A 27,607-nucleotide genomic window follows, 5' to 3' on the forward strand; every position below is an offset into this window, starting at 1 on the left:
TGGATCCTTTTGACATAGCACAGTTCTGCCGGTGGTCATCCACGAGGGTATTTCTATTTCATCATTTATCAAATCATTGAGTTGGGCAGCAATTCTTTCGTGTAGAGATGTAAGTTTCTTTATCCAAAACCCCTGGACTCCATCAGGGCCAGGAGCTTTCCAGTTAGGTATCTTCTTGGCTTGCTGATTTACCATTCTAGTTGTTATTTCAATGTCATTTTGTGATAGATTAGGTTTGTTGTTTTTTAACTCCTCTAACCACTTAGCCTTTTTATTGTGCTGTGTTTCGTTGTCCCATATGTTCGACCAAAATTTTCTACTTTCATCTGCATCTGGTGTTGTATTCTCTTTTTTGTCTTTACCCTGTAGTTGTTGATATACCTTCTTTTGGTCATATTGAAACATTCGATTAATTTGGTATTGTCGCGTCCTTTGCTCGTACCTTCTTAGTTTGAGTGGAAGAGATTCAAACAGGAAAAGCATAAATTCAACAAGTGAAGTGTTTCTACCCGTTTCCGAGACCCATTCGACAACAAGTAATTGCTCACATGTTCAGTGTTGTTGTGGAAAAGTTTGTAACGGTCTTCGAGGTTTGAAAATGCACCAGCGCAGCTGCAGAGCGATCAAAGGCCTTGAGGGTGAAACGTTTGAAACCGTTCAAAGCGAAATTGATAATAGCTATGATGGTGGATCGAACGCAGCTGAACAGTTGAATCGCTTTGATTATTCGAATGTGCCTGAAATCAAACTCGGAATTAAGCTACCAAAAAACGACGAACAATGGAAAACTGCCAACACCTACTTCGCTGCAACATTGCCTTTAACAGAAATCAACCCATCTAACGTCAACGTTTCCATAAAAACAATGAACTCAGTCATCTATGATTATTTTCAAATCAATTATGGAGTATCAGACGACGTGATTAATACAAATTTAATTGAAAAATACAAACACGTTCACACACAAAAGACAAAAAGTTCACTCAAGTCTTGCCTGAAATGTCTCAAAGAATCACAAGCTCCCCTCTGTGAAATTCGCTATGTATCTCGGCTTTTGCGTTCCAAAGTGGTACCAAACAGCGATACAAACAACTGCAATCATGATGCTGAAATCCAGAAGAACTTTTGGGGATATCTTAAGAAAACTCTTAAAAAGGACAAATCGAGTTTACCTTCCTTCAACGTATCTGTGTGTACCGACTTCTTCCGCACTTTTTTTTGTAAACTCAATCCCACAAACTCTTTCAAAGTTCCAGACTGGATCCCATCTCTATCTCTCCCTTCAGTTCCATACAATCTAGATCCTCCTTCTTACCATCAAACCACGAAAGTTGTTCGTCGAATGAAGTCGTCTGGTTCGCCTTGTCCGCTTGACAAGCTATCAATAATACCTTTTAAAAGATGTCCATATCTCCGTACATACATGACTGAGCTAATTCGAATAATTTGGAGTTCGGGTGATATACCTGAGGAGTGGAAACTGGCCTGCACAGTGCTAATCCATAAACGGGGCGATGCATCTAATCCTGAAAACTTCCGCCCTATCACCCTTGAAACCATTCCACTGAAAATATTCACATCTTGCCTACGCGATTCGATGTTTGCATTTCTCTCCGCAAACATGTACATTGAACACAGAATTCAAAAAGGGTTTCTTCCAAGACTGTCTGGAACATTCGAACATACTGCACACATGGCTTCTATCATTAATAAAGCTCGAATCAAACAGCGAGCTGTCGTCATCACATTACTAGACCTAAAGAATGCTTTCGGTGAAGTCCATCACAATCTGATCCCAGCAGTTCTTCGCTATCACCACATCCCTGAGCACATTCAAAACATTATCTGCAGCCTTTATGCTGATTTTAAAACATCTATCATAACCGATACATTTCGTACCCCTTTTATACCGGTAGGCCGCGGTGTCCTTCAGGGTGATTGCCTTAGCCCATTAACCTTCAACCTTTGCTTTAATACTTTCATTCATTACATCTCAGATAATAAATTCAACCAGTTCGGCTTCTATACAAACTCCTTAAACCCTGTCCATTGGTTTCAGTTCGCTGACGATGCGGCAGTGGTTACTGGTCAAGAAAACGAAAATCAAATTCTCTTAAACCACTTCTCTAGATGGTGCTCTTGGGCAAACATGCATATTCGGGTTGACAAGTGCTCAACATTTGGAATTAAAAAATCATCTACTTCATCTGTTCAGTTTCTACTCAAACTTATTGTCAATAAAAACATAGTTCCCACTGTTGAAAAAGACAAATCTTTTAAATATCTTGGTAGATACTTCAACTTTCCTATGGATAATAGTGATCATATGTCAGAACTATTGGAAACTGTCAACTCGTTAATGTCCAGTATCGACAAATTGTCGTGTCATCCAAAGAACAAAATTCTGTTATACCACCGATATGTGCTATCCAAAATTTCCTGGAACCTGACCATCGCTGATTTAAGCAAGACATGGGTGACAGAGAATCTAGACAATGTTGTTTCAAGCTTTGTTAGACAATGGCTCGAGCTGCCAATAAGTGCTTCACTAAGTAGCCTCGTCATTCCAAAATCGAAGTTTGGCATCAATCTCATTCTTCCATCTACCAAGTTCTTACAATGCCAAACAGTTATCCGCAACTCTTTAAGACTGTCCCCAAACCAAGAGATTCGCTCTTTATGGAAAGACTCTAGCACTGGTACAAACATACAATATGACGTTTATCGCAACACAAAACAAGTTCTCAAATCCATCCAAAGTGAACACGAAAACCGCATTGAAAACGTTCTTACATCTCAAGGATTTATTATCTCGTGCATCTTAAAATCTGCTTCTAAGGGAACTAATCAACTTTGGTCTAGTGTCCAGCAAAAGTTACCAAAAAACATTTACAACTTTACCATCAAATACCTAAACAACACTCTTGCCACTAGAAAAAACCTCTGCAAATGGTCAATTACTCAGTCATCTGCCTGCTCTTTCTGTCTCCAATCAGAATCATTACAGCACATAGTCTCTAGCTGCAAGAATTATCTTGAACATGGTAGGTATACCTGGAGACATGATTCTGTACTTCTATATTTGGCTAAAATCCTTTCAACACCTAGAAACAGCTCACTTTACGCCGACCTGCCTTCATTTCTATCACCTTCTTTAATCACAGGCGACTCCTATCGACCAGATCTTGTCTTCGTAACTGAAGATCGAATCCTTTAAATGCTAGAGCTTACTGTTGGGTTCGAAAGCAACATCGACGAAAACAGTACTCGAAAAGCTAGGAAATATAGCGATCTTATCAAGGAACTGAGCCCTGCCTATAAACGTGTTACCTTTGTTAACCTTTCTATGAGTGCCCTTGGCATTCTGGGAACCTCATCTACCTCTCTCTCTGACATGCTACACCAACTTAATTTTGACTCAAATCAAACTAAATCCATCTTGATGAAACTCATGAACATTTCTATCCGCTGCACCTACTATATCTTCTGTCGTCGAAACAAACCATGGCTAAGGCCCGAACTAATTGACTTTTAAATATTGTAATGCAGATAAGCCAATTATATGATACCTGTAAAAGCGAGTCGTATAATTGTAAATTTAAAATGTATTCAATGAAAATGAGATGTTTAAAAAAAAATTATTATTATATCCTCTCCATCCAAAGCATAAGCTGCTTTTTTTTAACAGCTATCTTCTCTCACAAGTTTCGTGGCACCTCACAGTAGCCGATCTATCAAATACCTGGATCGTCGAAAACCTTGATAATCAAGTTTCTGCATTTATCCACCGTTGGCTCGATTTACCCATAAGTGCTACTTTAAGTGGCATTATTCTGTCAAAAAACCAGTTCGGTCTTAACTTGATTCTTCCTTCTGTTAAATTCATGCAGTGTCAAACTGTTTGTCGTAATGCACTGAAATCCTCTCCCAACAAAAACATCCAATCTTTGTGGAAAAATACCAGCCAGAGCATGAACATCCAATATGATGTTTACAGGAATACTAGAGAAGTATTGAAGGCTGTTAGATCAGAACATAAAGAGCTCCTTCAAAACCATCTTGTATCTCAAGGTACCGTTCTTTCCTTCATCTTTGACCACTCTCTTCCTATAGCCTCTAAAATATGGACCACGGTTCAAAGCGACATACCCAAGAACATTTATAGTTTTATTATCAAATATCTTAGCAACTCCCTTGCCACTCGAAAAAACCTATCTAAATGGGACATTACTCGTCCGATTGCTCTTTTTGCCATATGCCTTATGAAACGTTACTTCACATTGTTGCAGGCTGCAAAACATACCTCGAAGAAGGCCGCTACACATGGCGCCATAACTCTGCATTGAACTTCCTAGCACAGTCTTTAAAAGCTATACCTAATTGCTTTCTTTACTCAGACCTTTCAGGTTATCTCTCACCCTCTATCATAACAGGAGACTCTTTCCGTCCTGATCTACTTCTAGTCACTTCTGACCATCGGCTATTCATACTCGAGCTTACAGTAGGATACGAAACTAACTTGGATGTTAATGCTAACCGCAAAAGAGAGAAATACTCGAATCTCATTCACAGCCTAAGCTCAGCCTATTCTTCTATCATGTTTGTTAATCTTTCTATCAGTTCCCTGGGTATCTTTGGTCTCTCCTGCTCCTCTTTCATCGACACGTGCAACGCTCTAGATATCAGCGAGAATCATCTCCGCTTCATGATCTCCAAACTTACCAACTTAACTATCCGTACTACCTATTACATTTTCTGCCGCAGAAATAAATCTTGGAGTAATCCTGAACTTCTTCAATTCTAACGATCTCTGCTACTGACGACTTCCAAACCAAACAATGACGAACACACTTTTTCCTTTTTTTTTGTTAATTTATTGTGCTTGTGATAGTCTTTTTATTTGTAAACCCAGGCTAGCCAATTGCAAATTACCTTTGTAATAGTGAAATTTGTAATTGTAGTTTTAATTGAATTGAAAATGAAAAGTTTCCATTATTCCCTTGCTGCACTTTCCTTGTCACAGTTTGTTTTCCCTGATATTAACAGGCCGCCCCTCAGGTTGTTTTGAAATACTGAATGGCGCCCCGTTGGAGCTGACCGTATCTCCCACAGACAACGCAGGGAAGTCCAATTCTTTACCCTTGATCGCACCAAACCGATTCATGTGGATAAAACCAAAATCATTTGAAGTAACTGTTGCCACATTTTTGTCTTACCAGTATGATTTCGTGGAGGGTATCTAAATGTAACCTATTTTGAGTCTGTTGGGATGTTGGGGGATGTTGGGGGGATGTTGGGGGGAGGGGACAAGATCTTCAACTAAACGTCATCGCCCCAAATCGACTGCAGCAATTTTGGCTTCGAAGTCTCAACATTTAAACACTCTGCAAGATTCATAGGAGTACGGGACGGGGGGAGGGTGGCCTGGAGGGCTTCAGCCCTTCCTAGGTTCGGGCAGCTGGTTTTTTCGGGCAAAATTTGGGCAGGAGTCTTCTCCAAAAACAAAAAGTATAAGAAAAACTTCATTTTGAACATGTTTAAAAAGCCCTGAGATGAAAAAAATCAAGTGGTCGTAATCGTAAGCACTTTCGGAAGTAATGGAATATGGTAAAAATCTATAGGGCCTAAAAACATAAAAAAGCGACAAGAACAGCAACAGCCCAATAAGTGCTTGAAAAGATTGTCGAAGAAGTAAAAGAAAGAGGCTGTAATACTGTCATAATTGATGATACATCTGACTTTCATCAGCACGAACAAATATCAGTTTGTGTCAATTTTACACTGAATGGTGTCCGAAAGGAAGTTTTTGCTAAATTTTACAAAACTCGGTCTTCAGCAATTGTACAAATTTGGCTTTAAAGCGTGTGTAGAAACTCGTTGGCAAATGCTTCGACGGTTTAAAACGAGCTGGAAAGATGAGGGCTGGGCAAAGCGAATGGAGTACTATTCTCCGCTGAGCATCTATGTCCACTGCGTTTGCCATTCGTGGAATCTTGCAGAAAGTGAGTCAAAAAGAAATAGACTTGGTGTTGTTCAAGGTCTGTACAATTTCATTGAGACCACCACCAAAAAAACATGTATTTTCAAGAGAAAAGTTTTACATGAAACGTCATATAGCTAATAGGGACAAAGCGCAACGCACTAGGCTTGCCAGAGGCAGTAGGCAGAACACTTATTTTCTTTGCAAGGATAAAGACCCCGAAACGCATCTATAAAGCAAAGCTCTGTTCCATTGTCTCTACAATGAAAATCTGTAGTAATTTGGAAATAACCTATGCTCGATTTAGTGATAGCGACTATCGAATTTTATGTGCGTTGGCGTAACTGAGGCATCTGGGGCCCTAAGCAAAAAACTGCTACAAGACTTCTATTCACGGAAAGCAAGAAGATTACATTAAATGGAGTAGAGTATGTCAAACACAATAGAAAAAGATAAAAATGAGAATTATTTTCTCGTTAGTTAGGGAGAACTGAGCTTTAGAGCTTCAGTTGAGGAACTTTCAAAATTTTCAAACGTTATTTGAACTGGAGCAAAGCTTTAAAGATCGTGACGTAAAAGCACCCTGGGCTCCCTTTGGTCGGGGTCCCTTAGGTGTTTTAAACCACTGTTTCACGACACACTAGCGTGCCTTGAGGTATTGCCTAGAGTGCCGTGGAAAATTCTCTAATTTCACTTAATTGGTCTATAAAATTGGAAAAAATTAATAACTATCCGTAAATAAGGTGCCGTGGATGGAAAAGATTGAAAAACGCTGAATCAAGGTGCCCTAAACTGTGTTACGCCACTGGCCCGTAATTATGGAATGCAAGTGTGAATGCTAACCCATTCATTAAGCTTGCTCCTTCTACAAGTAGATCCTGAGTTTCTGACATCCTTGAAGTGGAACGCAAACTGTTCAATAATCACAAGAACAGGCAGGAAAGCAAAACAGTGTATGAATGGCTGAAAATGATGCAAATAATTTTCACAAAAAGATATCGATAAAATAATCGATATATTTGGTCACTGCCGTGAAAGAGATTTGCTTATTTTAATGAGAATGTGTTAAGTTTTAAAAATGCTTATTAGTTAACATTATTTTAAAAATACCAAGTTTAATTAACACTATTTACGTTGCATTTAAATCATTTCTTGACTAATATTAGAAGCTCACACGTGTTAAAGTATACTCCTTAAAATTTTGGGCGTTATTACTTTTCGGGCAAAAAAATTTCAGCCTCCCCTTCCTGAACTCACCCGGTACGCCTATGGCATGATTTGGCTATTTTTTCTTCAGTTCTTTCCTCAAGGCTTCGTTTTCATTCTTTAGCTGGATAATTTCTTCTCTCAAAATCATTTCTGTATTAATATCCGTCGGTGTACCCTATAACTGCGACGCAGTCTACTTTTCCACAGCAATTTAGAGAGATTCGACAGTCTTCTGCAGCTGGAGGAATTCAGTATACGGCGTAAATTCACCGGCGCCATTGCAGCAAATTAACCTCAAATTGGTTCCCTTGTCAATTTTTCCGGAGTCAAGAACAAAGTACGAATCTTCTCCATTTTTCGTTCGATTTTCTATCAGCTTGGCCTCCTCCAGTCACATCATGGTGCTGGCCACACCTTTGTGGTGGACTTTGAAACTTTTCTTTTCGAAGAGAGCTATAAAAGTATCCTCACTTGATCCTTTTTTATTTTCCCTTATTTTATTGATTGCTTTCATGATCTCGACACCAAGGTCCACTCTATCCCTACCTACAATGCCAATTTCTTCTGCCATGCGCCTTGGGCCTTGATGGGCCTATGCGGCAGCAGGCCTCGAGCAGTAGATTTTGCTTTCAATGAAATCTAAGCTTGTCACACTTTCAAATCAAGTCAAATGCAATTAATAATACAACCAAAGAACCTGTAAATAACCAACGTCCATAAAGATAACTGTTTATATGTTAAAATTTGAGAGATTTGCTCTGGACGTCCGCCACTCTTCTTATTCTGATGCAGAAAGAGCATATTCAATTGAAGGCTCTCTTTTTTATTGGTTTCGGTCCAATTTACATAATATTTTAAAAATAGCACAGGGTACAGATCCCGACCATTTGAAATGTCTCTCTATGCATGTTACGTTCTTTTCATAAATTATGGCGAGTTTTTGCCGGATATCAACTCTTTTATCTACAATCTTCAGCAGAGGCAAGCTAAGAAGTACAGGCACCTTCTGTGCCATAATAGATAGCTTTGGGATCCCCAATTTTTCTGATGCCTTTGTGGCATCCAAGATTGATCTTTTCGGATGATCATACTGAAAAACCAGTGCAGATGACTATTTATGCAATATTGACAGTTATACAAGAAAAATAGCTAATTTTTCTTTATCAATTAACAAATTTCGAGAAAATTTATTAAACAAAACACTTATATCGTTTGTTTATTGCTCAATTTTTGCGAAATTTTTCATAAATTCTTCTCAGAGGATCGAAAAAGAGGTAAAATTACAGAAAGTTTGAAATAGAGAGATTTTAATAACGTATATATCTTAAATTATGGGGTTACATTCTTGAATCATCATTACATATCTATAGAGACCTCTATACAATAGCCTGCGTGCAGATACAAAGGATATCTCTTATAGACCAGGCGAGGAAGGAGGGGGGGGGGGGTATCGTTACCCATCGAGGGAATTTGCAAGACCAACTCTATTTGATCAATTTCGATACGCTGATTACGAAAATCGATGTTATACGAAGAAATTCGGTACCAGGAAGCCTCTATTTCACGTTCAAACTTCGTTTTCGTCCAAACTTGAACGTTGAACGAAAGTTTGTAAATGAATCGATTTTTATCAATTTCGATGTGCTGATTTCAAAAAATTATTTTATAAATGTAAACTCAGTACCAGGAAGCATCTATTTCATGTCCAAACCTCGTTTTCATCAAAATTTGAATGTTGAAAAAAAGTTAGTAAATTTTTTATTCTCATCAATTTCGATATACTGATTTCGAAGGTTGATCTCATACGGCGGAATTCTTTATGCACTGGTCCCTTTTTCATGCTGAAATCGTTTATTTATCGTTTTCAATATTTCTAGAGTAAAATCTGCTGCTCGCATAAATTTGCTATAAAAGCTTAAAAAAGATTATGTCAAAGGCAATATAATACGGCTAATAAACATTTAAAATTGTTTTGAATAAACATTCTAGTATCCGTTGTCATCAGAGTCATTGCTATACTCATCCTCAAAGCAATTGTCATTCATTGGGTCAATATTGTCTTCTTCAGCATCTTGATTGATATTTAGAAGCAGCTCCGCAATATTATCTGGGTATATGTCATTACTCCACGATGCGTTACGGGCTGCATCCCAACCATGATCGACTGGACTGCCAATGCTTAACTGCAACTGATCTGCATTTCTGTAAATGTTTGCAACATAAGCTAATGTAGCTTTGTGCAAATGAGATTGGTAACACACGGTGGCATTAAACTAAGTTCAAAAACTTTCCCTTAAGTTTCAAAAATCTTCCAGAAACTCTTTGAGCGGGCACCATTGGCCTTGGTGACAGTTGTTGAAAAACCGTAAAGAAAGCATGTAAACTTCTCCAGGACCTCGATAGCATTTGGATGGGCTGGACATCAGTTCCAAGCCTTGCAAAAGTGCTCACGAATTCGTTGCGCTTTAACATTGCTTTTCAGAATGACTTTTTCGCTTTTTTTGGAAATGGACACATAATCGATGTCGGAGAATGCGTGAAGACCAACTATTGCTCGCCTTTTAATTGAAGACAATGTCGATATGATAGACAGCATGAAGCAAGACCACTGAATAAATTTTATGTATGACAATTTAAGTAGCGCAGTGGAAAAACTAACTAAGATCTTTCTGGAGAACGGCTATCCAGAGGATGTTATTTCAGTTTACATTAAGGAGGAAATTTCTCGGATGACGTAAAGTTTGGTCCTCAAAAGTGCCCGGTCTATCTAGAACTACCCTGGATCGGTGACAGTTCCCTACGTTTTGCAAGCCAAATAAAACAGGCCATTGCAAATTGTTTCTTTGCAGTCAACCCACGTGTTGTTTATAGTACGAAAAAGGCCCTTCCGTCCATTCAAAATGACTGCGTTCCTGCCACACAAAAAAGTTCCGTTGTATATGAATTTACGTGCCAGTGTGATTCTGGCTACGTAGGACGCACTACCCAAAGATTGGAGGATAGAACAAAACAACATGTTCCGTCTAATATTAGAAACAAAACCCATCACCAAAGAGAACAGCCACCTCGGTCTTGCAAATCTAGAATTACAACTAAAACCTGCGATTCTGCTATCGGTCAGCATTTACTGGAAACCCAGATTGTGCAAAAAACTATAATGGCGACATGTTTCGGATTATTGGTAAAGCCCGATCGTCGTTCTACCTAGCAGTTTTGGAATCTATCTACATAAGCTCGAAAAAACCGCTTCTGTGTAGACAAAAGGAGTTCGTTTTCACCTAAGACTCAATTGGTAACATTCTCAATAGGCAAGCGGCACTGATTGGTCAACCTATACAGTCATGTGCTCCTGTTTCTGATTGGCCTATTTCGATCCACAACTGGGTATATATATTTCCTAGCGTAGATTTTTCGACCTATGTTCTGACATTTTAAACTCTGAAGAGTAACAGACGAAAAGCTTTAGTTTACTAATTGTTTTCTTTTTTCAAAGCCTTTTTCAAGTTTTGTACCACCAAAAGATTGTTTACAACTTTAAATGTTTATTAGCAGTATTATATTGTCTTTTGACATAATCTTTTTTAAGCTTTTAAAGCAAATTTATGTGCGCAGCAGACTTTACTCTAGAAATATTGAAAACGATAAATAAACGATTTCAGCATGAAAAAGGGACCAGTGCATACAGAATTCCGCCGTATGAGATCAACCTTCGGAATCAGTATATCGAAATTGATGAGAATAAAAAATTTACAAACTTTTTTCAACGTTCAAATTTTGATGAAAATGAGGTTTGAACATGAAATAGAGGCTTCCTGGTACTGAATTTACATTTATAAAATAACTTTTTGAAATCAGCACATCAAACTTGATAAAAATCGATTCATTTACAAACTTTCGTTCAACGTTCAAATTTGGACGAAAACGAGGTTTGAACGTCAAAAAGAGGCTTCCAGGTACCGAATTTACCCGTATAACATCGATTTTCGTAATCAGCGTATCGAAATTGACCAAATAGAGTTGGTCTTGCAAATTCCCTCGATGGGTGACGATACCCCCCCCCCTTCCTCGCCTGGTCTATTAATCTCCTAAAAAAACCTACGGAAAGATCTTCTGTCCGTAAATCCGTAAAGGTCAAAATGCTCCTAGAGGACCTCGTAGCCTCATTGTAGAGACGAGGCACCAAAAACGAAATTCAGTAACTAATAAATATTGCAGAACTTGGATGTTGTACCGTAAACAAGAAGACGATTTAGGTGAACACAGCTAACAAAAGACAATAAATAGCTTGACAATAAATATATTTACAATGTTGTTGCTAAAATTTCATTAGTCATTTATTGTGACCACAGTTTGTGAAGATTCCATGTCGCGGAAGAGACCGTCGCTGTGTCGCTTTTTGAATGACTCTTTTGAGCTTCAGTCCTTTCAAAAATGGATGCTGATGTATAGTTATTGGACGCTCACAAGATAAAGCTGCGAAAAGTTTGCTTCCAGGGATCAGCTTTTTTACAATTAAAGCTTATTTATCTCGAGAAATACAAACTGAATGACGTAAAATAGAATGTCATCATGACGGAATTGGGGAAGCAGCTAAGACAAATGAGTATCCAGGAAAAGAAAAGCCAAAATATTTACTTCCAGATCTTTGGGTCACAGATAACTGGTAGAGGTTCAAAGATCCATAGCTCGTCTGTATGTTCAATTTTTCCTTGAAATTATCTATGACAAACTTACTTATGCCTGATTGTTTATATACCCTAGTATAATGCTCTAGCTTCTGGTGGCGAAAAAGTTATGTTTTCCTTTTCCAATCTTTTCAAACTAGTTGCTTACTTATTACTTATGTTCATTACTATTTTGTTCATTAGATACAAATTGATAAAAACGAAGAAGAAATTATTTATAGCAGTATTGGTAGTATTTTTAAAAAGAGTAAAGCTTTAAGCTTCTGGGGAAAACTTTATAGATGGTGATCTGCCTATATCAGGGATGGCGCCAGAAATAAAATGCTGGAGGGTCTGTAATGTCAGAGTGCCGACAGTGAGTGAACCACCCACAAAGATGTAATATAACACCATTTCTGCTGTGGTAATTCTAGTTCAAAATATGGGAAAAAAATTGAAAAAAAATCAAACAATGAGAAAAAAAAATCATGAAGTGGAAGTTATGAAAGTGCCGACATTGCTGAAAATTTTTCAAAAATTGAAGTGCCAACGGGGGTCAATTGGCTCAATGAATTTTTTGGGGGGGGGCTCCTCCCTGGCTTATATCTATTGAAATTTACTCTATCCCACAGAGTCTGGACCTGATGCGAACATTTTTGAAAGGTTGCTTGATTGAAACTTTAGTGGTTTGAACCGAATAAAAACACCATTAGAAAAGTGTTTTCTGAAGTTTTCATTTTAGGATGTGATCCTTTATATTTAGCAATTTTTTTTAGCAATTTAGCAGGCCTGGCCATTTGAGGCGAGCGATAGCTCGCGCTCGCCTCCACGCTCCCCTCGCAACCTGAGGCGAGCTATGAATTGCTCTCCTAAACAGAACATGAAGGGAGAATCGCTCCCCTAAAATTTCCATTCATTTGCCTTTTTTCTATGCAGAGAACCCTGAAAACGTACAAGGGTTAATTGGTTTATTTTTGTAACAGCGATTTCTCCCGTCATTGCATTTTTTTGCAATTAACTTTTTGCTTGTTGGGCGGTTTTTGTTATGATAGGCATAAACTTCGATCTATTTGGAAAAGGATATTTAACCGAAAGGTACGTTTGTAGTGATTAGAACCTTTCAATCTTAAGAAAACAGGAATATTTTTGGAAGGAATGTCGAAGAAATTGGTAGGAATTGTAGATTGGGGATATAATAAGACAGCAGGTCCCTTCTAGGAATAGAAACAAAACTATCCCTCAAAGAGAACAAGGTACTCTGTTTTGCGAATCAAAAACGACAACCAAAACATGGAATTCCACTATCCAGCAGCATTTACTGAAAAACCCAGATTGGGTGAAAAACTATAACGGCGACATGTTTCGCATTATTGGCAAAGCCTGATCATCATTCCATCTAGCAGTTTGTGAATCTATCTACTATATAAACATGGCCGACTGCTTTTGAGTAGACATAAGTAAGTTCGTTTTCACCTTAGGACTCCGTTGGTAACATTTCAAATAGGAAAGCGGCACTTATTGGAAAACCTCAACAGTCATGTCCTCGCGTTTTCTGATGGCCTATTTCGATCCAAAACTGGGTATTTTAGCGTAGAGTTTTCCATCTATGTTCTGATGTTTTATTCTCTGAAGAGTGCTAGATGTATAATTAAGTTTGTTTCAAAATTTGTTTTTTAAAGCCATTTTAATTTGTGTTGTGCCAGTTTTACATAAAACTGAAAGAGCCTGCTCTTTTAAATACTTCAAGTAAAAGGGGTGCCAAAGTCACGGTTAAAGCAAATACAAATTGAAAGAAGTAAAACAGCATACTCCTTGACTTCAAGACTGTTTAAAGGCAACTGATAGATACTAAAGGGGCTTATTAAGTCATCTGTTGATTGTCTTTAAAGTACATTCTATGTGTTACTGATTTAGCTCGCCTCAGCAAATGAGGGGAGCGATTCACAGCTCACCTATAAAAATACAAACGGCCAGGCCTGATTAAGCAATTGTTAATGCTGATTCGGTGAGCAGGAATGTCACCATATCATCCAGGGTGCATCTCATGTACTTAGGCCCTAAGATATTTGGTATACAATCAGGTTTTTTCAGCATTCGGGGTGCAAACCAATGAAAAATTTCTACATAAAACTTGTGCATAAAACTTGTCAAAAACAGGAAGCTGTGTACATTTTTGACATAAAAAATAATAATAAAGACTCATTGACCACATTTTTTTCTATTAATCAGTTTTTTGGCCTACAATAAGTTTGACTAACTGCTCATATTTTTGGCATACCTAAACAAATGCTGCAGTGGAGCTTCAGTGTACAGTTGTCATGAAATGTACCCTGGGATCACATGCAGAACAGGGAGCTGTCATGATGGTCAAACATCAAGCAGTAGGTGCACCAACTGGCTAACAGGCTATGGACTAATTGATTGATTGAATGCTGATTTCTTTGTTTTGTTAGATTTCAACTCAATATCTGAAGAGTTTAGAATCAAAGTTTACCACCAGGGGCATCCCAACTATTCTGAGACAGCTCTCATCATGTTTTATTAATGGAGATGAAGCATCTTGTCACTCAACTGTTGATTTACTCAAGGTATCAATGTCTTTGCTATTTCAATATAATTGACATGGAAAAAACCATAGTACATTAATATGGTCCAACTGTAAATGTTTGTCTTGTGTTTCTTTTTAAACATTATCTATGAATTTATTTTACTTTTTGTATTGTTCAGTTAAAAATGAATATTCAGCTTTTTCCCCAGCATTGTTCATCAAAATGGATAGTGATAGCTTTACACATGTCTAATTGCTTAATGTCTCAAGCCATTAATAAAGGCAGGTATAGAGTAAGAGATCTAAATTGTTGTAATCTCATTCAAACTTTTGACCATAAAAGATGAGCCAAAGAGACCCCAGTTGTTTGTGATACTTCTGATCTACATCGATGTCCCATGAGGAAATTTTACATTGCATTATTTGAAAATATCTAAAATTGTTCACATTTATGACTAAAGTATTCCATATGCAAGTTAAGAAAATTTTTAAATTGTCCTTGTTTTCTAGAAACTGCATGGTATTCAATCTTCAGACAATATGTTGTTTAGAAGAAGGCAGAAAGATGATGGCAGTAATTATATTCCTGGGTTTAGCAGATCATCACAGTTGATTGATTTGTTTGGTGGCATTGGGGTTTGTTTCTTGTTTGATCAGAGCAAATTTGCTCTAATAATCTCTATTCTAGTTTTGTTTACCTTTTTTGTTAGAGTTTTGCAAATGTAATTCAATTTTGTAAAACTTTCCATTGATATTCATTCAATTGACATTCTTTTTTCTAAACAAATTGGTATTTTTATGCACTTACAAATCAGTATTTTTGAAAGTATTCAAGTATTCACAACACACAAACGAATTTGTTAGGTGCATAGAATAGGAAAGTTGCTGCTCTGAGTTCCCTGCTTTATGCATTCACATAGCAACTGTATCTACATGTATACACTACTAGGACAAAAGTATTGCAACACCCAAGCGAAAATGGCATCCAAAAAAATTGAAGTTTTGTAAACTAATATCTTTACGCTGAAATATTCCCCTTAAAAGAGAAAAAAATCAGGCTAAACCAGTAGTCAAATTCTTTGAAATTTATCAAGGATTTCGAAATACTCAGAATTACAATATTAACCTAAGAAATCTTACAGTTATAAGAAAAAATATCTGCAGTGGTAAAATCAAAATATTGAGAGCATAAGGAGTTAGTAGTTGTGATAAACTTCGTGTAACTGGTCTTTTACTTCTAATGATTTCGAAACTTTTTTACAGAAAATGAAAGCAAAATAGTCAAAGATCAGGAAACAACAAATCAAGTCAATATTCGCTACTTCCTTAGCCCCGAAATTTTTCAACTTAACTTGGGTAATTTTTTGGGTACAGTTAGGCCCATATAAATTAGTAAATCATGAACTAGTGACGTGCGAGTTAATGCAGTGAAACATGTCAAAATAATGCAAAACAGTTTCTTTGGTGGAATCAAATCAATGCTAGAAAAATGAGGAAGGCAGTTTTTATCATAAAAAGCAATACATCCCCCTTACAAGGCCATTTTTACTCAAATTTACCTGAAAATCTGCAAACTCTATGTCCTTCCTCGGCCATCACAAAGACCTAACCTAAAATAAGCGAATATTTCTTCTTGCCAATAAAAATGATCTGATTTGAAATCCACAAGATTCTCTAAGGCCCAAACAAAAACTGACTTAGAGAGTTTATTGAAAATGAAACAGGATCCCAGTGCATTTCATCAACAAATTTGTGCATCAATTCCAAAGCAATTTTCCGTACTTATCAGAGCCAGAAGCACCTCCACAAAATGTCTGTTTAATTAAAAGTTACTTGAATTGCTGATTTAAAATTTTGAAAAATGAAAATGGAATATTCGAATTAATGCTTCAATGAATTTGCAATTTCATTTGCACGCCATTGGCTGATTAAACAATAGCTTAACTAGACAACAACGAAAATTATTGTGTGATCCGCCATTAATCGCCTTCGCAGGTGTTGCAATACTTTTGTACTGGTAGTGTATGTATAGGTAAACTAGATTTTCAGAATTGAGTTTAATGACTAAAAGCCCTCTATAATTTAATGGCAAGCTTTCTTGTGCTTAAATAGAAGTCTGTTATTTTCTGAAGTATGAGCAAATATTTTCACTAAAAATATCAGTTAAAGCTCAAGTTTCTTTTAAGCTAAGCTAAATTGAACTATCAAAGAGATGTCCAAGTTTGCTCATTGTGTCAAGAACAGTTGAATGGCCCTGCTTGCTCTCCGAGGGAACTTTTCGGTTTTTTGGGGAGGGGGTAGGATCTTTCATTCTTATTTAATGTAGCTTTGTAACATTTTGTATCATAGTAGCATAATTTATGCTCTTGCAATTTACTACCTGATTTTATCCTCTCTTCTTTTGTTTGTAGATCATCATAGGAATTTTATTTGATCCACATGTGAGGCCATCAAGAGATCTGAATAACATGTTTGCAACACCCAGACACTCATGTATGTTAACATATCATTACCTTCTTGCAAACATTGTGTTTGAAATTAACTATATGATTCTTTTGAAAAATTAACCACAAAAAGTTCAAAGTTATTCTCTTTATATGCAAGAGGTATTTAATTGGTGACTTTGAAACAATTGTTTGGTTGTACAGAATTGAAAATGACTTTTTGAAAATTGAAAAAGCAAACATTTTGACATATTAAAGCTTTTTTCTGACACTTTTCAGAGTGTATAATGCCAGAGCGTTGATCAGAAATGATGCCAATTATCCAAAACATGTAGCCATTTTAGTTTTTTGCTAAATCTTGGTTTTCTAGAAAATGTTCCCTATGGTAGAATCACAAGTTTTGGTTGATGTTTTAGATCCAAAATCGAAAACCAAAGAGGTAGTTCTCTAAAGAGGAGCTGATCATGCTGAACAAATTTCAGATTGCTACCTACGTTTGCTCCCATGTCCGATATATCAGTCAAGGCATCAATGATATGTTAAAGTCAAGCAAAGGCATAGGAACCAAGGGGCACAGTGGGCATGTACTCCAAAAATTCAGTCTACCTGCCCCTTTGCAGCTAACCGAGCTGCTCTTTTTGCCAACTGCATAGCCAAAAAGTGCCCTTGAATTGCTTAGATGCAATACAAAGTGAGCAAAGGGGTGACATTTTAAGGCCATAATCTAAAATGTTTCTATTCGATCTGCTTTAAAAAATTGTACAACTTTTTAAACCATTGTAAGAAGGTGACTGCAAAAAACATTCTGAAATAATTTTTTAGGTAATCTATAGGGCATGGTTGCCAAAAATTTTCTACTTGCTACGCTCGCAAAAGGCTTTCTCTTTCGATTCTGCCGCAAGGCTTCCGAAACCTCTCGGCGTAACTACACACTCATCTAGAAACAGATAATGATATCTATATCATTGTATTCAGGCTTTAGTCTCCCTTGATGGTTGATATTGAATTGAAAGAATTTACGAGAATGATCTTTGACTGTAGTCTTGATTCAAATGTTTTTGTATGGACGTTCTCTCATTTTCGAAAGTCTTTAGGGCGTAGAAACGCGAATCTTCCCTAGAGGCTACGCCACCAGACCTCAGACCTTCTCTTCCTAGACAGGGCCTTCACCTGCAACCAGGCTTCATCATTGGCTAAACGACGATTCCTGAACTTTGACACCCCCAAGATGCCCTTTCTGCAATTCCTTTCCCCGCAGCATCATCTAGTTTCCGGTGCCTCCGGAAGGACTCTCCATGCTCTGTAAAAAAAGGAAGTTTGACAGCAAAGAAACATTTGTAAAGGTCTGTTTAACTGAATTCCAAATCTCAAGGAATTGTTACTGAGCCATGGTAGTAAGTTTTAGATAAACTGGGCAATTTATGGACCAAACTTTGTTTCATTGAAATTTCTCTGTCAGTGGGCTCTATATATACCGATAGAATGTATCCTTTATGCTTTGATTTAATCGCCTCGTGTACTCTAAAAGTTTACTTCCTAGTATTAATTGTTATGTATGCCAAATTTGGTCTGTTTTATTAATTGCTGTTATTGGGGAAGTTATCATTTGATGTCACAAAGAGAATTCTATGCTCCTGCTCAGAGACTTAATAGCTGTCACGAGTTTATGATATACAATGCTGTAGGCTTACAATATTCTTGTAAATTACATCCAGATAATATTGCCTTTGCCAAAATGTGCCTTCACCAAGTTATGCTTTCACCAAGGTGTGCCTTAACCAATGTCCATTTTGGCCTAAAACAAAACACAAGTGATAAAAAATGAAATATTCCAGCAATAAAACACCTAATTGTTCATGTTTCTACTGATTGACGAGTTCACCTTGTTTTTACATATAGCCATTTTTAATTACAATTTATGGCGGCATTATATTTGCAAACGCTATTGCCGGTTCTCTAAAAAATAGTTTTGCCCATCAAGAGTTGCGGTATTGACTGACCTAATGAAGCCATAGTGGACTGACCTTCGTCCTTCTGCAACATTCGCTCTTCAGCATTGAAATTCATTCCCATCTTCAATAGAGTAATATTCCATAATAGCCTATTAACAAACCCAAAAGTAAGAAATCATAATAAGGTCCACACACATTAGCTGAAGACCAGGAATTATATAGTTTTCCACGCGAGGCTGTTTTGTAGGTAACTATTTTGCTCAATGTTGATTAATTATCTACACACTGCTATTCACAACTAATAGTTTTCTTTCCAGCTGCCTTGCAATTGGAGATAAGATCAATGTGCTTAGATATCTTGCACGACATTTTTCTCAATGTATGTATCAAGCGTTGATATCTATTATATTTGTAAATGAATCTTTTTTCTACGTATTCATCTCAGTAAAGATTGATTCGGTTTACTGTGCAGCAGTAATCTGTACTTCTGTTAATGACACATTATATGACTGTTATTCAGGGCATTAAAACTGCTTGTACTATTTTCTTTGTCTAACCATATCTTGACTATTTTCCGACATTTACTTCTTTTTTTGTGCCATTCTGAATGAGAAGAAAATTCAATAGAATTGCAAGCTTTCTGTTTTATGGTTTTTTAGGTTGATGGTGCGACTAGTGAGGCGAGCAAGAAAGACGAGCTGATAGAATATCTTTTTATAATGATGGAAGAAAGAAAAACCTTCTCGTGAGTGCAATTTTGAATTTTATTTCATTACAAACTCATTTTTATTTTTAATTTTCCTTGTCGAAAATTTTTCTTGCTGTTGTGCAGTTTTATGGTAAAGATTTTCTTTCAACAGCTGTGCCTCCGTAGTACTAGAAGACCTTTTAGCTTCGAATCGAAAGATCGTGAAACTTTCCAAAATTGGTATGTAATTGTTTGCATCTGAATATACAAAGGAAATCGGAATTATTTTTGAATATAAGTGTCCTTTTAATTCCGGAAAAGAATCAGTTTGAAAATGTCTCATAAGTATTACATTTGTAAAACAACATTTGAAACTTTGATGATCTATGTTTGTTGCACATTAGTCGAAGTTCTTAATAAGCTTGTCTATGGACTCGTTCAGTTTATCTGAGACCTGAGTATTGCTCAGCACTTGTATAATTTGGCACCTCAATATTTAAAAATGGCATTGAAATGCACAAACATATCTTACGAGTGTTGTATGCATCCACTGTCGTGCTATTTTCAAATACCTGATCTGCTATAGGGCATGTTGTTTTCGTTGCCAAATGTTTGAATCACATCTTTCAAGAAAACCAAGATTAAATTTCCATTTCCATTAACTACTTTCTTACAGTCCATTTTCAAATAAATTCGCGACTTTGCAAAAATTTCTGACTCTCACGTACGATTATCGTTGTTGGCTTTCTGTGATTACATGATACGATTGTTTAATGATGTAATGTCCAATGGGGCTTTGTACTACATCTTGTAGTATCTTTCTTAGAGGTTTTGAATGATTAGAGTTTAGCACCAAGGTCATTGCATCATAAGTTTTTGTTGCATGGAAAGCAGTTGTTTCCCTTTTAAATGGAGTGTACTAATTTGATTTTGTATTGATTTTGTCTACATTTTGTCTGCATGTCCGTGAAATTTTTCTTTTAGCAAATGTTCACAATCTGATCATTTCATTGAGGGACGACAATTTCGCTAGTTTTTGCAGAATTCTTTCTATTGTTATCGCTGACATTGACTTTTCAGAGGATCGCAACACGCGTATGTAATCACTTTTGACAGAATTCGTTTCTTTGCAGTTTTCTGAGGGGATCTCTATGTAAACTGTGACTTTGCCTTCTGCTTTTACTCTCTTGAAAATGCAATTTCGTTACTATTTAGAATGATTGACACTAGGAAAAGCCTAAAAATATTTTTGATATGTCAAATGTTAGATAGGCTGCATGTCACCCAGACCGCGCAACTCTTGCCTAAGGAGCAATGTTTTTAGTTTTAGCGCAAGATGAGGAGGAGAAGCGCCGTGCAGTAGAGAAGTCAGTGGCAGATGCCAACCAAGGTGCGAGCTTTTTCACCTGAAATTATCCAAAGACAAGCTATTTTTAAATAACATTCTAGGATTAAATTCATCACCATCTTTGCTTTTTATCACTTTTAGGAACTAGCACAACACTAGTAATTTAAAAAGAACAGAATACAAGTGTAAAAAATCTGATTTCTTTCAATCGAATAAGATTAATTGCTGCTAAGCATTAGCGAGCTTCAAGCGACGACTGCCTGTAGAATTTTGGTTGCTCTACAAAAACTGTTTTTTGTAGCCATGCTGCTGTCATTTCCAGAATTTTTGGTTCGGATGGTGAAAGTTGCAGGAAAAAATCTTCGTAAGTGCTATTTTTGTTGCCATTTCTATTTTTTATCTGGTTTATATACGAGAAGCTGCACAACCAAAAAAGGAAAAAACATGTGCTATCTATCAAAGGCGCAAGGTTGGATAAGCCCAGCAATGCCTGCATTGTACGCGACAGGTGAGTAGAGGTGGGCCTTTATCCAAAACCCTCCATTAGCAGCAGATACCTCTTCGTATTTTAAGTTTAAAAGAGCAAACGTTTTTGTAGCAGGCACACCAGTCTCCGAATCGGCTGGACGAAGACTCGAAAATGTGATTATACATGGCACATCGGCCAACGTGGCAACGTTTCTCGATGAGCTTGCGACATTGAATTTTAACCAAGGTAGGCAGTTTCCATTAAAATTTCACAATGATATGTCTTCACAAAGCATGATTCCAGTTTGCATATACTGACATACTGACATGACAACTGACATTTTTTGTTCATTCAAGGTGCTCAAACTAGCGACGATCTCCTTGCTGACGATGATTTGGCGTCTGTAATTCCTCGGAGACTCAGATACGTGCACGAGGTAATTCCACATACGAATCACTATCCTTCCATGTGATCCTAACATCAATTTCTTTCAATGTAGAATTATTTTAAGACTGTTTCTAAAAGGAAACTTACTAGTTTCATTAAATTTTCGAATTAAATCAACGGGAACTACGACTTTTACGTTAGCTGATGTCGAGTCCGTTTCCTAAGGAAGGATAGGACAGTATTTTCATTGTTTTTATTTTTTTGCAACGAAAAATTCACTGTTAATGGCAAAACATTCTTTCGCAGGTCATGTACAAAGTCGAAATTCTATATATTCTCACCTTATTTTTAAATGGCAAGGGCAAGGTCGAGGTAACTCCGTCTTGTTATTGGATTAATAAAGTTTTTTATGTCCATCTTTTGCTATGTGCCCTTGATTTCTTATCGTTTTTTTATTGGCCATTTTTCTTCTTTCCATACCTCTTTCGCGATTTCCTTGTGTGTTGCTTTTCTTTTAAAATTTGATTTTGCGTTTCAGGTTCAGTCGAAGCTTGGTGATTTGAAGTTAATTCCAATTCTGAGTGACATTTTTGATCGACTTGGCTGGAATTATTCAAGGTTCGTAAATCGGATAAACAGTCAATTCATTTTGGTCTCCAGTTATTGAAGCCTGCTTATCATCTATTGCTATGTTAAAGGTCAGCATATCACATTTTTGTCACATTTCTACAAATTTTTCAGACACAACTCAGAAAAATTTTGAATTTATTTTAGTGAAAGATTCCCCACTCACAATCATTCCGAGGCTGAGGACTGTGATTGTACTCCAGTAAGCTTTTTCTTGGTTCTTCCGTAAAGTATTTCTCAAATTTTCTTTCGATAAGTCAAATTTTCTTGCGTATTTTTATTTTGACGTGTTGTTTTGTTTATTTTATTTGCAGGAAAGTGCATTGAAAATACAGTTTCTGCGATTTGTGCATAGTTTTTGCGATCACAGCGAGTAAGTTTTTGTTTCTGTCTTTGTGATTTTTACCGCTTTATTCTTGGAGCTAATTTTTGGACTTTCTCTCTTCAATTCCTGATTTCAAAATTTTCCTTCTTTTGTTAGCTGCAGTCAGTTTTTAAGTTATCAAACCAATCAAAGAGTGTGGCATACAAGTCACGAAAACACTGATGCTAAAAAAACTGACCGCTTGTTTAAAGACTGATCGTGTTAAAAAACTGACCGCTTGTTTAAAGACTGATCGTGTTAAAAAACTGACCGCTTGTTTAAAGACTGATCGTGTTAAAAAACTGACCGCTTGTTTAAAGACTGATCGTGTTAAAAAACTGATCGCTAAACACTGATCAGCTGGGACACTTTCTTCTTTAATTCAATTTCAAACAATAAAATGAAAGTTCGAATGATTTCTTTGAAATAAACGTTTCTAATATGTTCATCTGTTAAGTTTTGCTATATAATATTTCTGTAGGAAGAAGCATCTGCTGTTATCAACACGTGAAGTGGAGGAAATGTACAAAATATGCAGTAAGTTTATTTTATTGTATCAAGACCTTTCAGGATGCGAGGATAGCTCAGTTGTTAGAGGCGCTGACTACAGACCCAAGGGTCCGTGGTTCGAGTCCCTGGCATGACCAAACTTTCACCCAGAGTGAGGAGACTCGCCAGCTCTCTGTAATTCCAAGGAAAGGAATCACTAGGTTTGGTCACATCAAGAGGAAGGACCCGGATACTGCTCAATAAGCATAAGCTTCTCAGTGTCCTAAAAAACTACCTTCGGGTGCTAGGTAGATCAAAATACAAATACAAAGACCTTGTTACCTAAAGAGGTACTGTTTCCATTGAAACTGTTTAGTGCAATTGAGAATTAGCGTAAGGGAAAAATTGGTTTAAAACTTAGCCATTGCTTCAAAGTTCAACAGCTGTGTTTTTAAATCTAAACTTTATTTGCTTGCAATTCAATCGTACTTGTTAACAGTGTCTGTGAAATGAAAATGAAAAGAGCAGGTAGGCATAACGATTTTGATTAATTTTTTTCATTTGTTAATTGAGAATTTAGAATTTGTATGTCTCTTGTATTCTAGAGCATCACCAGCTTGATGTACCAGAAGGGCTGGATAAATCTAAAAGGTATTGTCAACTTGAATAGGCGAGCAGTGGCTTATTCCTTGGTTCTATTTAATTTAATAAGCTTTTTAGTTTTGGAGCAAGAAATTTGTGCATTGGATACATTCAGTCTACAGACTCATAAATTAGAAATCTTTTCAAACATTACTGTCGGGTTTAGATTGGATAAATTTCACGGTAACCGTGATTCATTGAAAAAGTGTATATTTTTGTAGAAAATTGATCATATTAAGCTTTGAGCTAAAATTTGATTGCCTCACTTAGACTGAGATGTCGTGGGGAAAAAGGATTGCTCACAAAAATCTTAGATGTATTGAAACGGACAACTCCCAACAACGCTTTAAGGTAGAACAAATTATAGTTTCATCTCACCTTTTTTGCATATGTTTGCAAATGGCTTTGAAAAAAGCAAACATTTTACAACATACTATGTTAGTATGTTGTAAAATGTTTGCTTTTTTCAAAGCCATTTTCAAATTCTGTACCGCAAAAAAATTGTTCGCATATGTTTGCCCTAAGACATGATGATCCAATTTTAAAGATGAAGCTAACATTGTAACATTATTGCTAATGTCTTTGCTTTTTCTTCATCAAACCTGTAGTGTTTTGTTTATATTTAATTTTTGTAGCCAAAACGTCAAGAATGAAAAGATGCTGATGGTCATTTTCGTGATTTTAAAAATCGTTTTTTTTCAAATAGGTTCTGGTTGTCACGGGCAATCGAAGGGTTCTTAAGAGGTCGTGTCTCGCCACCCGATCAGCATTTCCTCATCAATCGTGATGTCATTGAGGTCTCAATTTATCCTCTTTACTGCACAATTCCAATTTGATTGTTATACTTTATCAATTGGCAAGTTCTCATTTCCAGCATTTTGTAATGGTGTTTTCCTTCTGCTAAATGTTGAAAATTGCATAAATATCTATAATTCTACGCTGAAGAATATTGTTTTTTTTTCTTAGCATTTGCTAGAGCACATTAACAACCCAGAAACCAAATCTAAAGAAATTCTCCAGAGCAGTTTCGATCTTCTGGGTGAATTAATGAAATTTAACGAAGAAGCCTTCAAAAGGTTTAATACCTACTTCAATGCAGATGCTCAGGTACTGTGTTTTTGCAACTGTAGACCTTATGATAAAATCCTAAAGCTGTTAGGCCTTGCAAGTTTTTGAAAAAAATGTTCATGACGAAATCACTTGCTGCCGGAATTTTAGTTTTATTTATTACTTGGAAAGTTTCTTAATTGTTATTTCTCTCGCTTTCGGACCTTTTGGTATTTTGAACCGCTCATGGTATATGGTAAGGTGAAATTTTACTGACATATTATTACGAACTTTGCTGATTCGTCAAAAATGTTTCCTCCTTGCGTTATTTCATCTTGATGTATTTACAACGATGTTTGACGTAGACAATTGAATTGATAAATGAAAGTAATTATGTTTATCTTCTAGTTCGACCGCTTTATTTCAACGATGACGTCAAATGTAATCGACTCTAATATGTTCATTCGATGCATTGTTCTCTCACTGGAACGGTTCTCTTCGTCAAGTTGCGCCTTTCTTCGCCAAAATTCCTGTAGGCTGAGTGATCTCATCAAAAAATGGGAGCACAAAATGTATCTTATGTACAAGTTAATCACTTCGATTTCAGTGGATAATTTAACACAGGTGATTATTTCATGCTTCTTTACATTTTTCAAAGAAAAATGGCCACGCAAATAAATTTATGCTTTTTCCTCCATTCAAAATGTGTCTCAACTCCTTCAATGTTTTCAGTCATATTTCTTGCTTATCATATCTATCTTTAACCATTCTTATTAAGTACAGATGTCTTCTTTTGTAGGAAAATGTCAGTTGCTTAAACACCACTTTGATATTCTTGATGTTTGCTCATAATCATGGCCAGCTGGGACAATATTTGCAGGTATGTTAGCCTCCTGTTGCCTAAAAATACCCAAATTTTATTTTATGTTATTTGTGAGTCAAAAATAAATTGATAAAAACTCCTTGTTTCTTTTATTTTTAAACATTTTTTACTTTTTCGTAGTTTCATTGTTTTTAAACTTGTTCTTTAGCTCTTTTTTGTTTCTAGTCCTAATACTGTCATGCAAAATAAATCCTCACAAGGAGGAGAATCTCAGATTTGGAGAAGTCCTCTCTCGTTATAAATTTGAACCAAAAACAACCAAATTCTATTGATTTTCATAAAGAATTCTTCCAACCACACTTGCTTTTCCTCTAAGGAATTCTTCCAGCCACCCTACCTATTGCAAACCTGAGAGTATCACAATGGTCTTCTCGTTATTGTTATGCCATTTTAAACTCCTTTCTCGGATGACCATTTGTTTTGTGAAAGCTCTTTCGTCGTCTTGCGATACATTTCTTCTTATATCGGTATGTGATTTTATTTTCAAGGCCTTTTTTTCTGAAGAGCAAGCTCAACACCACCCTGGACTCATTCTTCTAAACTTAAGGTAAGCTTAATAGCTACATAAACCGTCAGAGGAAAAATTATTTAAAATCTCCCTGACAGTACCAGGCTAACCCTCACATTTCAGTATAATTTCCTACCATACTGTGATCACTTCAATCAAGAAATAAACCCAATATTTTTTTTAGAAAATATGATTTCTTAATATTTTGTACATTTTTGAAGTCGTTGAAATGGTTATCAGCAGTTATGGTTGCGCTTTTTTGATGTCTAAGTTCTGGTAGGACTGGTTTATATCTTTATCCGTTTGCTGTAATTTTTTGTGACGTAAGTAGATCAGCATTTGCTCTCTTTTCAAGGGACCTACTAGAGTTCTGGCGAATGCACTACTTGCAACGTGGCAAAGATCGAATACAGCTCGAACAGAGCTCTTGTATCGAGTTCGATCACTGGCAAGGCCTCGTTGATATTTTGCTTCACAAGGACGCTGCACGACTCACAGCAATCGTACACTATCTGCTGCCATGGCAACAACAGACTCCCTCCCGAATTAGGAGTAGTTTATTGCAAAGGGATGCTTAGCGGCCGTTGATGCATTATCTGTCATCTTCCATCGTTGATGCTGCAAAGATCGGTAAAGAAGCTTCACAATTCTGAAATTAACTGAATGTTTACAAACAAAATCAAATGGGCTTTTAATAATCAACATAGTTTATTTTTTTGAAGTATGACTTTGTGAAATAAAAAGGTTCCGTGAAACCTCCTTTGCACATTACTCAATGTTATGCATTGTCTATGAATTTGAACTGAACAGCTGTATCAAGTATCATAGCTGTTATATGCTTTTAAATTTGGCTCTGGCGTTAAAATTTTTTTTGATGATTTGAAGGTCATGTTAATACCAGTGGGCAGATTCTAAAGAAGTAGATCTAAAATGTTATATTTTGCACTAAAGCAGTAGGGTATTGCAATTTTAAAGCAAATATTTAAGTGGCATCTAATATGATTTCTTATTTCAAAGCATACGCTGAAAGCTTTTTTTACATGGGGACAGCTTTCCTTGTGTTATGTTAATGTACTCGTATTTTGGTTTAGTTAGATTTTGTGTCAAGTGTTGAAGACTAATTTGCTTGGGTATTGCCTGTAGGATTCTTGAACTGTGTTTATGTCGTTAGATAGCTTCATTTCACAGTAACACTTTCTGTCAGTGCATCAGTAAGTACTGTTGTACAAAATGAATTTAAAAGCTTATATTTTGATTCATAATCTTAAACCATATATTTAGATCCGCTCTGACTAAGTCTCATACCGAGACATACCCCCCCCCCCCCCTCCTAGGATGTAATCGAGAGTTGTTTGATC

The 27,607-nt window shown here is 36.5% G+C and overlaps 1 protein-coding gene across 2 annotated transcripts; it reads left to right on the forward strand.

Annotated features, from left to right (window-relative positions):
- The first annotated feature begins 11,374 nt into the window (after positions 1-11,374).
- LOC135690838 (short transient receptor potential channel 4-associated protein) lies at positions 11,375-26,979 on the forward strand. Of its 2 annotated transcripts, none has more exons than XM_089114757.1 (25): positions 11,375-11,881; positions 14,307-14,441; positions 14,912-15,037; positions 16,813-16,894; positions 19,115-19,176; positions 19,457-19,542; positions 19,658-19,725; positions 20,470-20,580; positions 20,810-20,875; positions 21,135-21,197; positions 21,432-21,548; positions 21,659-21,738; positions 21,996-22,061; positions 22,228-22,307; positions 22,464-22,518; positions 22,631-22,689; positions 23,162-23,217; positions 23,775-23,820; positions 24,082-24,162; positions 24,518-24,608; positions 24,778-24,918; positions 25,267-25,482; positions 25,658-25,738; positions 26,230-26,288; positions 26,605-26,979. In XM_089114757.1, exons 1-25 carry the CDS (start codon positions 11,759-11,761, stop codon positions 26,825-26,827), a joined length of 2,373 nt encoding a protein of 790 aa, XP_088970883.1. In that variant the 5' UTR covers positions 11,375-11,758; the 3' UTR covers positions 26,828-26,979. The 2 variants fall into 2 exon arrangements, with proteins under 2 accessions (XP_088970883.1, XP_088970885.1); XM_089114759.1 differs by having other exon boundaries at positions 21,435-21,548.
- The last annotated feature ends 628 nt before the right edge of the window (positions 26,980-27,607 follow it).

Source organism: Rhopilema esculentum, chromosome 4 (assembly GCF_057945365.1).
Source record: "Rhopilema esculentum isolate cy_ngs chromosome 4, ASM5794536v1, whole genome shotgun sequence".
Taxonomy (NCBI): Eukaryota; Metazoa; Cnidaria; class Scyphozoa; order Rhizostomeae; family Rhizostomatidae; genus Rhopilema; species Rhopilema esculentum.